This window comes from Embiotoca jacksoni, unplaced genomic scaffold (genome assembly GCF_022577435.1).
Source record: "Embiotoca jacksoni isolate LCO1_2020_lvr unplaced genomic scaffold, fEmbJac1.0.p SCAF_23, whole genome shotgun sequence".
NCBI classification, from domain to species: Eukaryota; Metazoa; Chordata; class Actinopteri; family Embiotocidae; genus Embiotoca; species Embiotoca jacksoni.
Window position 1 is genome coordinate 1,716,806 of NW_027185374.1, and position 14,859 is coordinate 1,731,664.

At 37.2% G+C, this 14,859-nt stretch overlaps 1 protein-coding gene across 1 annotated transcript in view; it reads right to left on the reverse strand.

The window, feature by feature from the left end:
* esr1 (estrogen receptor 1) overlaps nt 1-12,865 on the reverse strand; it is a 53,210-nt gene extending 40,345 nt beyond the window's left edge. The window contains exons 1-7 of the mRNA XM_069158192.1: nt 12,429-12,865; nt 11,211-11,449; nt 10,236-10,352; nt 9,633-9,817; nt 9,193-9,346; nt 7,248-7,386; nt 6,150-6,283 (exon numbers count right to left, since the gene is read on the reverse strand). Of these exons, the coding sequence (XP_069014293.1) occupies nt 6,150-6,283; nt 7,248-7,386; nt 9,193-9,346; nt 9,633-9,817; nt 10,236-10,352; nt 11,211-11,449; nt 12,429-12,865 (1,405 nt within the window). The remainder of the gene's footprint in view (nt 1-6,149; nt 6,284-7,247; nt 7,387-9,192; nt 9,347-9,632; nt 9,818-10,235; nt 10,353-11,210; nt 11,450-12,428) is intronic.
* Nucleotides 12,866-14,859: the final 1,994 nt, after the last annotated feature.

The window sequence follows — 14,859 nt, forward strand, 5'->3', positions numbered from 1 at the left end:
GTCTGAAATATTACAAAAAAGTCATACTATGGAATGTCGTCTGAAATATGGAAAAAAAAGTCATACTATAGCATGTCGTCTGAAATATTACAAAAAAGTCATACTATAGCATGTCGTCTGAAATATTACAAAAAAATCATATTATAGCATGTCGTCTGAAATATTACAAAAAAGTCATACGATAGCATGACGTCTAAAATATGGAAAAAAGTCATATTATAGCATGTCGTCTGAAATATTACAAAAAAGTCATACTATAGCATGTCATCTGAAATATTACAAAAAAGTCATACTATAGCATGTCGTCTGAAATATTACAAAAAAGTCATACTATAGCATGTCGTCTGAAATATTACAAAAAAGTCATATTATAGCATGTCGTCTGAAATATTACAAAAAAGTCATATCATAGCATGTCGTCTGAAATATTACAAAAAAGTCATACTATAGCATGTCGTCTAAAATATTACAAAAAAGTCATATTATAGCATGTCGTCTGAAATATTACAAAAAAGTCATACTATAGCATGTCGTCTGAAATATTACAAAAAAGTCATATTATAGCATGTCGTCTGAAATATTACAAAAAAATCATATTATAGCATGTCGTCTGAAATATTACAAAAAAGTCATACGATAGCATGTCGTCTGAAATATTACAAAAAAGTCATACGATAGCATGACGTCTAAAATATGGAAAAAAGTCATACTATAGCATGTCGTCTGAAATATGGAAAAAAAAGTCATATTATAGCATGTCGTCTGAAATATTACAAAAAAGTCATACTACAGCATGTCGTCTGAAATATTACAAAAAAGTCATACTATAGCATGTCGTCTGAAATATTACAAAAAAGTCATACTATAGCATGTCGTCTGAAATATTACAAAAAAATCATATTATAGCATGTCGTCTGAAATATTATAAAAAAGTCATATTATAGCATGTCGTCTGAAATATTACAAAAAAGTCATACTATAGCATGTCATCCAAAATATTACAAAAAAGTCAGACTATAGCATGTCGTCTGAAATATTATAAAAAAGTCATATTATAGCATGTCGTCTGAAATATTATAAAAAAGTCATACTATAGCATGTCGTCTGAAATATTACAAAAAAGTCATACGATAGCATGACGTCTAAAATATGGAAAAAAGTCATATTATAGCATGTCGTCTGAAATATGGAAAAAAAAGTCATATTATAGCATGTCGTCTGAAATATGGAAAAAAAAGTCATATTATAGCATGTCGTCTGAAATATTACAAAAAAGTCATACCATAGCATGTCATCCAAAATATTACAAAAAAGTCATACTATAGCATGTCGTCCAAAATATGTAAAAAAATGTCATACTATAACATGTCGTCTGAAATATGGAAAAAAAAGTCATACTACAGCATGTCGTCCAAAATATGTAAAAAAAAAAGTCATACTATAACATGTCGTCCAAAATATGGAAAAAAGTCATACTATAGCATGTCGTCCAAAATATGGAAAAAAAAAAAGTCATACTATAGCATGTCGTCCAAAATAATACAAAAAAGTCATACTATAGCATGTCGTCCAAAATATGGAAAAAAGTCATACTATAGCATGTCGTCAAAAATATTACAAAAAAGTCATACTATAGCATGTCGTCTGAAATATTACAAAAAAGTCATACTGTAGCATGTCGTCCAAAATATGGGAAAAAAAAGTCATACTATAGCATGTCGTCTGAAATATTACAAAAAAGTCATACTATAGCATGTCGTACAAAATATGGAAAAAAGTCATACTATAGCATGTCGTCAAAAATATTACAAAAAAGTCATACTATAGCATGTCGTCTGAAATATTACAAAAAAGTCATACTGTAGCATGTCGTACAAAATATGGAAAAAAGTCATACTATAGCATGTCGTCAAAAATATTACAAAAAAGTCATACTATAGCATGTCGTCAAAAATATTACAAAAAAGTCATACTATAGCATGTCGTCCAAAATATTACAAAAAAGTCATACTATAGCATGTCGTCTGAAATATTACAAAAAAGTCATACTATAGCATGTCGTCTGAAATATGTAAAAAAAAGTCATATTATAGCATGTCGTCCAAAATATTACAAAAAAGTCATACTATAGCATGTCGTCTGAAATATTACAAAAAAGTCATACTATAGCATGTCGTCTGAAATATTACAAAAAAGTCATACTGTAGCATGTCGTACAAAATATGGAAAAAAGTCATACTATAGCATGTCGTCCAAAATAATACAAAAAGTCATACTATAGCATGTCGTCTGAAATATTACAAAAAAGTCATACTATAGCATGTCGTCTGAAATATTACAAAAAAAGTCATATTATAGCATGTCGTCTGAAATATTACAAAAAAATCATATTATAGCATGTCGTCTGAAATATTACAAAAAAGTCATACGATAGCATGTCGTCTGAAATATTACAAAAAAGTCATACGATAGCATGACGTCTAAAATATGGAAAAAAGTCATACTATAGCATGTCGTCTGAAATATGGAAAAAAAAGTCATATTATAGCATGTCGTCTGAAATATTACAAAAAAGTCATACTATAGCATGTCGTCTGAAATATTACAAAAAAGTCATACTATAGCATGTCGTCTGAAATATTACAAAAAAATCATATTATAGCATGTCGTCTGAAATATTATAAAAAAGTCATATTATAGCATGTCGTCTGAAATATTACAAAAAAGTCATACTATAGCATGTCATCCAAAATATTACAAAAAAGTCATACTATAGCATGTCGTCTGAAATATTACAAAAAAGTCATACGATAGCATGACGTCTAAAATATGGAAAAAAGTCATATTATAGCATGTCGTCTGAAATATTACAAAAAAGTCATACTATAGCATGTCGTCTGAAATATTACAAAAAAGTCATATTATAGCATGTCGTCTGAAATATTACAAAAAAGTCATACTATAGCATGTCGTCCAAAATATTACAAAAAAGTCATACTATAGCATGTCGTCTGAAATATTACAAAAAAGTCATACCATAGCATGTCGTCCAAAATATTACAAAAAAGTCATACTATAGCATGTCGTCCAAAATATTACAAAAAAGTCATATTATAGCATGTCATCCAAAATATTACAAAAAAGTCATACTATAGCATGTCGTCTGAAATATGGAAAAAAAAGTCATATTATAGCATGTCGTCTGAAATATTACAAAAAAGTCATACCATAGCATGTCATCCAAAATATTACAAAAAAGTCATACTATAGCATGTCGTCCAAAATATGTAAAAAAAAGTCATACTATAACATGTCGTCTGAAATATGGAAAAAAAAGTCATACTACAGCATGTCGTCCAAAATATGTAAAAAAAAGTCATACTACAGCATGTCGTCCAAAATATGTAAAAAAAAAAGTCATACTATAGCATGTCGTGCGAAATATTACAAAAAAGTCATACTATAGCATGTCGTCCAAAATATTACAAAAAAGTCATATTATAGCATGTCGTCCAAAATATGTAAAAAAAAGTCATATTATAGCATGTCGTCCAAAATATTACAAAAAAGTCATACTATAGCATGTCGTGCGAAATATTACAAAAAAGTCATACTATAGCATGTCGTCTGAAATATTACAAAAAAGTCATACTATAGCATGTCGTCCAAAATATGTAAAAAAAAGTCATATTATAGCATGTTGTCCAAAATATTACAAAAAAGTCATATTATAGCATGTCGTCCAAAATATTACAAAAAAGTCATATTATAGCATGTCGTCTGAAATATTACAAAAAAGTCATACTATAGCATGTCGTCCGAAATATTACAAAAAAGTCATATTATAGCATGTCGTCCAAAATATGGAAAAAAAAGTCATACTATAGCATGTCGTACAAATTTATGAAAAAAAAGTCATATTATAGCATGTACGATTTTATTTCCAACACATTAATGACTTTTTTAATTGTCCAGACAATATTTTATGACTTTCTTTCCATATTTCAGAAGACATACAGAACTTTTTATTTTTTAACTTCTGATATCTGTCACAAGCTGGAATCGAACCCATGACTTCCTCACTGGGAGGCTGCTGCACTAACCACTTTGCCACTGATATTACAACTGCTATGCACATTTTGGACGACATACTATAGTATGACAGTGCATTATGTATTTGTACAAGATGCAATAGTATGACTTTTTTTGAACTGATGCGCATGTCTTAATTGGGAATCGAACCCAGGAACTTCTCACAGAGGCAACTGTTATAAACACTGCACCACTGTGCCAATTGTCAATTCTGGGATGACATGTTACAGCATGTCATCTAAAACATGAAAAAAGTCACACTATGGCATGTCGTCTGAAATATTACAAAAAAGTCATACTATAGCATGTCGTGCATAAGCATGATAGCATGACTTTCTTTGTTATTTTGGACGATATTCTATAATATGACTTTCTTTTTTTGGACAACATACAATAGTATTACTTATTTTCAGTACTTGGACGACATACTTTAAAAGTATTATTTTTTTTCATATTTTGCCTAACATGCTATAGCATAACTTTATTTTCCCTGCCTTGCATGGCTCAAGCGGGGATTGATCCCACGATCTTCTCGCTGTGAGTCGTCAACGCTAACCACTGTGGCACTGATGGTATGACTGCCGAAAGCAGAATAATAATTCCTTGAAGGTATTCTTTCGCACCATTCGGTGCTCGGGCCCTAATAATAATAAACTTTATTTGTATAGCACCTTTCATACAAGAAATGTAGCTCAAAGTGCTTCACAGCAAGAGAATTACATGCAGTTTTTCACATAAAAACAGATATAAAGAAACATGTAAAAATATAGAATATATAAAATGCGTAAGAACAGATAAAATGCACAAAATTAAATACAAGTAGACTTGATTTGGGTCGTTCTCTGGGATTCAATTTATGATACGAAGCAGCTGAAAAAGCAGTTTACTTCACACAGTCTATAATATTACACAGTAACACACTAGAGATTAAATCTCCTTTTCTGCTGTGGTCTTAGTAAATTCTTTAAGGTCGTCTCGTCAGTGTACCTCGAGGTTTCTGCTAAACCTCAGTTAAAAACTCACACGGGTCCAACCTGTTCATACACTACTAAAATTCCCTTTTCACTTACATATCAGTTTCATCAAAATATATAGTTAAAATATAAAATGAGCAATAGGCATTTCAAAGGTGCGGTCGTTCAAGTGTATGGCAGGTGCAAGAGAGCTTCAAGAGTGGCTCGTTAAAGTCTAATGTAAAAAGATATGGTTTGAGCTTTCTTTTAAAAGCTAGCGGCCCTGATATCGACAGGTAGTTTGTTCCACAGCTTTGGAGCGAATGCCAAATTAACGCACTGCCATGATAAACCTCACCTAACTTGCTAAAAATGTATGTAAAAAAACTGCTATTTTATTGCTTTTCTATTATTCTATTATTATCTTATTGCTTCTGTATGCTGCTGTAGCGAAAAAAATTTCCCCTCGGGGATTAATAAAGTAACTACCTAACCTAACCTAACCTTAAAACAAAAAAATTCAAACAACATTCGACTTTAATTTGACAAAAGATTTGACTCACGTATGTATATAACAGCATTCATTTAAACTGCAGTTTTATAATCACCCAATAATCAAAGGTCATCCTGCTCCAGCAGCTGAGCCACTCGTGTCATGTCACTGGTATTTCAGTCTCTCATATAAAATATCTCAATCTCTGGGCCAAAGACAGCCCTCTGTGCTGTCTTGTGTTGTCATGGGAACAGTTATCGGGCATATTGACGGTACAGGCCTTTCCAGAACACTCTGTTCATCTAATGTGTCTGAGCAGCACTCAGAGCTACACCTCTGTGGGTGTAGTTTCACACTGTTCAATATTTACTCTGAGGAACAGAGACAGAAACCTGGCACAGGGTGTGCATGCAAATCAAACTGTGACGAATTAAAAGAAATTAACATTAATGGCTTGTGTTTTTACTGATAAAGTGTTTCTGATGCATAGTAGCAGCGGTTCCAGGCATCAGTTTGCTCTCGGTTTCTCTGAAAAGGTTTTATAAGAAGGGGACTAGAACTGTAAACACAAACAGACACTGGGACACACTCACATTAACATGCTACCTTACCAGAGTTGAGTAAGATGATGGCTTTGAGACACACAAACTCCTCAGGTTTGAGTTTGAGCATGCGGAAGCGAGAAGCAGTGGCCAGCAGCATGTCAAAGATCTCAGCCATGCCCTCAACACAGTCCCCTTCGTTCCTGAAAGAAAACATATTTAAGTCACTCAAATAAAAAAGAGTCACAGAGTGGATTTGGCGTCAAAGAGCCCAAGTTCTCATCTGCAGAGCGCCATTCGAGAAAAAGGAATCTGACTTCGTCTGCAGCCATGAAACCATCCAGATAAACAACAAATGGACTGAATCACTGCAATGTTCCATTTGTTGGCTCAGTTGAAAAGTGATGAAAAGACGGATAATATCCAGTGGTTGGAGTGCAAGATAAACTTTGACAGCACAGAGCCGAGGGAATTTGTCAACCCTGACCCACAGCATTTTAGTCATCATGTCCAATTGGTGAGGACACTCATGTAGGAACCAGGTTTTAGAGATAATACTCTGTAATACACTTCTGAATCAAATAGGACCATCAGGCCCATCAGAGGGTAAAAGCTCTGTCTGTCTGCATGTCTCCACCTTTTTCTCTCTGAGGTAGATACTGTGGTTTGGTCACCTTGTTTACTCTGAACATAGGAGGAAATGGAGGGAACAGGCTGTGCCTGCAAAGCAGAAAACAGCCATATCTCATGTCTCTCTGCATCTCTATTTTCTCATCCTCTCTGTTACTCATTTACCTCTCTACTTTGGTCATCATCTATCCCTCCATCGTTGTTCGTTTTCCATCATTTCTTGCATTGAGCCTATGATTAAATCTCTGTCCTGGTTGCCAGCTCAGCACTGTAATGATGAGGGGATATTTGAGGTTAGAGAGAGGCTGCTCTCCTCACCGTTGGGAACATGTCATTAGTCCTTCAGTCTGTGACAGATATGTTGGGATGGCATAATGGCTGGCAAAGTGTGAAATGGAAAATCTACAATGCTGATGTATCGCTCTTAAGATTTGTGAGACAGAGAAAGAGAAAAAAATAAGGAGGAATAGCAAGGACAGAAGAGAAGAAAAAGTAAACAAAGGACAACGTGGGAGTTAGGCATGTATTGCTCGCTACCTGTCCAGTATGAGGTCCTGTGCAAAGATGAGTTTTCCGGGGCAGTGGATGGACCTCCAAATAAGACCGATCATCAGCACCTCCAGCCACGAGCTCTCCAGCAGCTGCACCTGATCATGGAGGGACAGCTGCAAAAAGCCTAGAAAAACCCACACCAGGTGAACAGTGGTTATTTCTGTGCATTAGGGACGGTGGTCCACACTCACCCAATCAGACTTCTGAGCTTAGAGCAGTCGTCCAGAGCTCGTACATCAATCCTCACTAAAAACACTGGACGTTACGTGTTCTAGCATGATCGCAGCAACTATTTGGCATCCAGACCAAGTCCCGGACACAGAAAAATAAGTCGAGAAGACGAGTGAGAATATCCAGAGTGGTGGTTTTTAACTGTGATGTGGTACAGAATACCAATGTTATCCATTAATCATTATCCCACTCGCTCATATAAATGAAAACACAAATGCTTTTGTTTTCTGGAAGGAAACGGCTACTGAAATGAAACCATCTGCAATATCTCTGCTCTTATAAGGAGCCTTATCGCTGGCACTCAGCTGTCTCAATTCATATCTAATTACAGCCAATTCGCTTCCATTGTCCCCATCTGTACCCTGTTTGGGACCCCTAGAAATGAAAAGCATGTGCCTGTGCTTTTAGTGACGCACAAGGTTGTAATACCTCAAAATCAAGATTTATGCACTTAATGTGTGTGTGTGTCTGTGTGTGTGTGTGTGTGTGTGTGTGTGTGTGTGTGTGTGTGTGTGTGTGTGTGTGTGTGTGTGTGTGAGCACATGCAACCGGGTGATGTGTTTTACACTGCATTTAAGCTCTATGGGGTGCCAGCAGATTGAGCAAACAATCCTTTCAAAGGTGATGGCAGTAATTACCATCACTGTAATTGCTCTGCATTTATATGTGCGCCTGTGTGTGCTAGAGGTCTCTCATCTCAATGATGTTGCCTAAGATGTCAAAAAGACAACAAAACACAGCCACAACCTCCGTCACACATCACATCTGCAAACTTGAATATTTCAGAAAGACATCGTTTCCAAGCTTTGGAAAATATCTCCCTTGTTCAGACAAGACAATCGACAGATGTCATGATGCTCCTGCAGACCTGACTCATCTTGTGCACATGACCTCCACTGTCCACTGTCCGGTCAAGTATTTTTGGACAACAATCCAGAGCTAAAGACACAAGCTTGTGGCTCAATGTGTGCAAAGCTGTCTTTTGATCAGCTCCAACCATTAAAAATTAAAACAGGATATTATAGCACTTGCACCAAAGATGCTTTTGGGCCACCCAATTCCACCGAATCATTTCATGAAAGGTCATTTGTAAAAAAAAAATGTCCCCCAGTCTTTTACGTTGTCCATAGTTTCCAGGCAGCTGTTGAACGTTTCTTCTTATTTTCTTACGAATTATATAAAAACATGGTGTGGAAAGGATAGCTGGTTCATTTTGAACAACTATTTTAAAAAAAAGCGCCAACTGGTACTGTAATACTTTCCTACCACATTACAGACATAATTTGCTTGATGTTAATGGCCTATGAACATCACCAAACCCCTGGCATATTCTAAAGAAAGGCTCAAGAGAGTCTCAATAGTTGCAGTTAGGTTTTTGGTCCAAAACACAATTCAGGCCAGGCAACATCTGGAAACTTCATTGTCAGTTTTCTATCACTCTATTAACAGCCAGTAGATACTGTCTGTTGTGGCAATTTGCCACTGCAGTCTGCAAAACTTTAGGTATTGCTTCTTTAAATTCAGCTTGTAAAAAAGTCTTGTAGTGAGTTGAGACAATTTAGTCAATTGCATTTTAACAACGGCTAACCACTCTTTTTGCACTGCACTATAATTTGGACAGTTTCTCCGCTGAGAAAGAAGATTATGAATATTTTTTGGTGGTTTGTCTCCCCTGCCATGCTAATTAATTTTTTCCAACCTGGAAGCTTCTTGGCCCAAGCGATCATGTGGACGAGCTCCTTGTCAGCCATGCTGGTGAGCAGCGTCATCATGGTGACCTCGGTGTAGGGTCGGCTCAGCTTCTGACGGGAGCACAGTATTGGGGGCTCAGCACCCTGGAGCAGGAGGAGCACCTGAGGACACCGAAGGTAAACATAGTCAGATCATATAAGCAGTAGAATATGCATGAAGATATATGTGATTTAGAACGGAAGAGATCATCTTCACCCACTGGCCTGATTGTGAAAAAATTTATATTGATATTCATGATCCAAAGATGATGATTTCTGATATTTTAAATATCAGAATTTTACCTTTTTTCTTTGGCACTTTCAGGTCTAAATTTTCCCCTAAATAACAAAACTTATAGGTAAAATTCCATCAAATCGGCAGTAGATATTCATTATATCAAATCAGCACCTGATCAGGAGGCATGTTCGTCACCGATGATTTTCCTCCTCCACCACCGGTACTGCTGCTGCGTTTCCTCCCATCCTGAAGGGGCGCCATTTTATGCTCCAGGTCTTTAGCAACCTTGGCTCTGTCACTGATGCCAGTCCTTCTTTTGTCCCGTCGCAAAACACGGCCGCGGTCCTTACGCACACCTTTAGGACAGAGCAGAGGATAAATAAAAGAAAAAAAAACACAAAAACAAATGCAAATTTACATAAATCATTCGATTCTTTTTCCCAACACATGATTTTATATCCTGTTCTGTGCGGATTACATAGATGGCTACGTGATTCAACAAGTATGAAAACAAAAATGTGGGTGTGCAGTAATCAGTAGTTGTACTCCTTAAGAGGAAATCTCCTCAAGGTCATGTTAAAGTTAGTCTCAAGCTTATCAGCATCCACCAGCACTCTCATGTTTGTGCCAATGTTCTCTGCAACAAGCAAGAATTGATCAATGACAATTCGTGTAAAAAATGCTGAAAGGAAAATCAAATCATTGAAGTACTATTACATTTTTTAATAACAAAATAAAAAGGAAACTCTTCTTCGCGCTGGTATTTCTACTTACCTCCTTTCATCATGCCCACTTCATAACACTTCCTTAGACGGCATGCCTGGCAGCTCTTCCTTCGATTCCTGTCAATAGTACACTGATTGGTCGCGGGGCACATGTAGTCATTGTGACCTGAAAATGAAGAAAATCCATTAGTTTCAGCCCCCACTCCAGTGTTTAGTTCAGATTTAGGTTACTCAGTTGCCGGGAACACTCCATTCCTCCTTCTAAATGAATCTCAGATGGAGAAAATTAAAACACAGCATCTTGGCTTTGTCATTGCCATGGAGACTATTGGTTTCTTTATGGCCAGTCTTTCATTGTGAGACTTTGCATCAATACGACACAGCATCATATAATAAAGATGACTACGCCACCAAGCAGATGAAGTTTTTGCTCAGAGGAAGCTATGCACGGTTGGGAAAATGGTTGATTGCTCATAAGTGAAAATATCAGTAAAAAATAATAAATTCGTCTACTTTTATCTGATAGATTTCAGTTTCACAATGCCACAATTTATGTCATGTATCTTCCGTCTTTTTCTCCTTTTATCTGATGTGATTGAATTCTAGTTTGACCGCTTCTTTTCTCTCTCAACGTTACGGGTAATTCAGCCAACACAGTAAGTCATCATCCTTTAAAATCCAAACTTTTATTTTCTCTGTGGTGTTTTTATAGATCCTCAGATGCATCAGATTAAAACCACAATGGCTGGCTGACAAAGAAACCCATTTTAGTGGCGCACAGTGAACTATGTCTTTTAGTATTTTAAGAGTCTATTTATGATTTCCATTGTTGTACTTTCACATGGTTATTTTCCAGGACAGATTCAACAAAACACATGTTAAGTTTGACAGTTTCTTAGTTGAATTAACTGTTGTTATTCTATAGAGTATGAACAAAAAAAAAGAAACAACCCCTAACAAACAGGGAACATTTTGAGAATTACATCTGCTGATCACAAATGGCTGAAGCAGACGGACGACCCACCCTGGATGCTCCTCTTGAAGAAGGCCTTGCAGCCCTCGCAGGACCACACCCCGTAGTGGTACCCAGAGGCATAGTCACTGCACACAGCACAGAAACGCGTCTCTTTGGTCATCTCAAACCCCCCGGCTGCAGCTGCAGCTGCAGCTCCAGCTCCAGCTCCAGCTCCCAGCTCCCCCACATCGTAACCCTCGTCATGGGTACCACACGGGTCCTCCCTGGAGACTGGCTGGTGACTGGATCTGCAACAGGACATGAATTTGTATGTGATCATTTTGTTCTTTTATAAAGATAATTATAAACTGCGATGATGACAAAATAAATCAACAATAGTTTTTATGAGTTTATCGGAATATATACGGACAATTCTGTTAAAAAAAAACCCGAATGCCAACTGATCAATCAAATCAATCCTCAGCATACTGACTTTAATATGAGAGTGGCTGACTATAAGAGCAGACTGCTATTTTCCACCTGAGTCAGGAAACAATCTGTACGTGTACGTCTGTTTCCTTGCGTACTGTTCCTTTCTCAAGGTCCTTGACAAAGTCCTTAATCTCTGGAATTAGAAAGCAGGACAAAGCTTGATCCTTTCTATACAGATAATGGTCATGTTTTGTATGAAGAAAGAGATTGAAAATAACAATGTGGTTATATAATCATGTTTTGTTTATAATGGCATTTTGAGGTCTCAACTGAATGCCATTGCCATAATTCATGAAGTACAAATATTACATTTAGTTATGCAAGCTTTGCCTTCTGCCACTCAAAAGAAAACACCAGATCAGTAATTACATTTAGAAAATAAATAAATCTATAAAAAAATTAAAAAAAAAAAAAAAAAAAAAAAAAAGTTATGTAATATACACCAAAAATTAGTACTGAAACCATGATAGATTCTTACAGAAAAACCAAATCTGTCAGATCTAGTTTAGATTGCATTGCCCTTATCAGTTGCACAATCACCAAACTTTTGCACAAACAAAACTGACCAAACATTCAGAATCGAGCACTGGGTGTGCTATTGCGCACATATGGCATACTTAATATGACATTCATAACTAAATGCATCAGCTGAGGTTCAAAATATACAATCTTATTTTAATGATTCAAGAAATAAAAGGAGTGATTCATACCTGTGGATTGACTCAAGCATACAACAGTCACTTTTCTCCACTCTGGTGAGCCACATATTAAAAAAAAAACCCTGTATTCCCTCACCTGTAGACGGGTGTTGAGGTGGTTTCCAGATAGTGGTGGCTGGGTGGGTGCATGAAGGGGCTGAGCCGTGGGCTGGAGGGCACAAACACAAGGGGACTGGTCGGCCCACTGCCCAGGGACTGAAGACTGCCATCAGAGGGTGGTCCGTGGGCGTCCAGAGGAGCGGAGTAGTAGCCAGTGGTGGAGTGGCTGTAAAGATGGGTCGGGGCAGGGGTGGGGGCGACATAGTCGTACGTCCCTTCCAGGAAGTCCACAGTGGCTACCCCTCCAGCCCCCCGGCTCTCTTCGGGGTACATGTCACCGAGGGGGGCATGCGGTGAAGGCGAGAGACGTGGCGGGGAGAGGGTCTCCAGCTCTGAGGAGGCTGGGCTAATCTTGGGTCTGAGTACTGGTTCGCACGGCTGCCTGCTCTGCACCGGGCTCTGCCTGAGCAACATCACAGCACAACAGCAGTGATAAGCAACATGATTTAGACTTGCTCTCCCATTTGCTGGGAGGGGGGAGTGGAGAGGAGTGAGGCTCTCCCTCACTCTTTACCCTTTCCTCACTCTCTCTCTGGGTCTCTTCTTTGCAATAAAGCCTGGGATCACTATTCTAAGTCCTTTTGTTCTATCTGCCCAAAGGAATGAAAGAAAGCTCCTACCTACCCCTTTTAGTTTCACGTAAGCAAAGCATTTCCCTTATTTCCTCTAATTCATCTTTACTAAAGTGTGGGAGGACGACAAGGCTGATGTGACAGAGGAAAAGAAAGATGGACAGAAATAATGCTTCCCAAACAACCTCCGTCTTCTCTTGGACACCCCTGTTCCCACTTCACCTTTGTGTTATATTCAGAAGCTTTGAATGGTTGCAGCTGGTTTGCAGAGAAGAGGCAACTGTAAACTAAGTGTAAGGCTGTCTCTTGAATATGTATCATTCATTTAACTGATACTCAGCACACGAGTATGACCAATCTATCTGTTGCCAGATCGTGGATACACCCGAGGCTGCATTTAATCAAATCACTGTGGAAATGAAATACAAGAGGACAACTGTTTTAAACAACAGGAGCTGAACGAAAACTAAAATCCACCATGATGCACTACACTGCGCAACACAGCCCGTTTGATTCTTCTCTTTTCCTCTGCCTGCTTCTACCTGGGCTCATTCAACACAATGAGAACCCTGGAAAGGTTTTTTTTTTATTTTTTTTTTTTAAAGAGGATAAAAACACTAAAGATGCAGCCGAATCAATAACTGTGGGGTGTTTAAGTGCCAGGTCACCATAACACAGCAAATAAAACCGGAGGTCAAATCTCATCCTGACAACCACAAATTACACAATCACTCCCAAATTAGGAGACTGATTTTTATGTTTAAAATGCTGCATGACCTAAATTTTTTTTTTTTTTTAAAACATTACAAATAAATTGTAAAATCACACTTTCCTGGTGGTATTTCATACAATATGGATTAGCTAATCATTACCTTATGGAGGTCACATCACAGATGAAATGGAACTCTGTATATGTACACAAATGAAAGGGACGCGAGTATTTATGCAAATAAAGATTCGAGGTAATCAATGTTTTTATGTTGACAGCAATAAAGTCCCAGGTTTGTGACTGTCAGGGATCCTTTTCGTCCTTGGATGTGTTGGGACCAAGCGTCAAGGTAAAAAAAACAACCTTGGAAAACTAATAAAGTCTAAAATAGGGATTAATAACAAACATTCACAGCAGCTGTAATATGAAACCTCCACTAATTCTAATAAAAAAATCAAATGTAGCTGTAATAACGACGCAGTTAACAAGTCATTTTCAGGTCAAAGATTTCAGATTAAATGATCGAGAGCACAAAAATAATTGGGGCCGTTTGAATTAAAGTCTTCTAGACACTTGTTTATGTGAGAAATTTATAAAGATAAACATGATCACATGCATCTAGTGACATCCACCAGCGGGGAGAAAACTGAAATTTGGCACAGATCCTTCAATTCCCTTCTCTGAGCAACATCTTTCTTGAGTAGACAGCCCAATTTTCAGGACATGTCAGGTCAAGTGGAAAACAAATAGCCCTGGTGATGTATATTCTTTTTAATGAAGATAACAGGAAGATGGAGGGTGCTAAATGAAACAGCTAAATCATCTAAATGACTCCAAGATAAGATGCTTCTTGCAGTAATTGACTTTCATATTCCTAACAAACCACATGCACAAAGGATGTCAGCAGCCTAAATTATGTCATTCATATTTCCTAGCTCATCCAGAGTTGTAATGCACATGTTGCCGCATTTCCAGTTGTTGTGTTGGTTGTTTTTTAAAGTCCAACCTGACCTAAATTCCTGAAAGGTCAATAAGTAACAACTGTTGTAAAATAAAAGACACGTCACACTCCGGGTGAACATTTAAGCTTCTAATGATGGATTATTTCAAGTGTATACATTTGCATT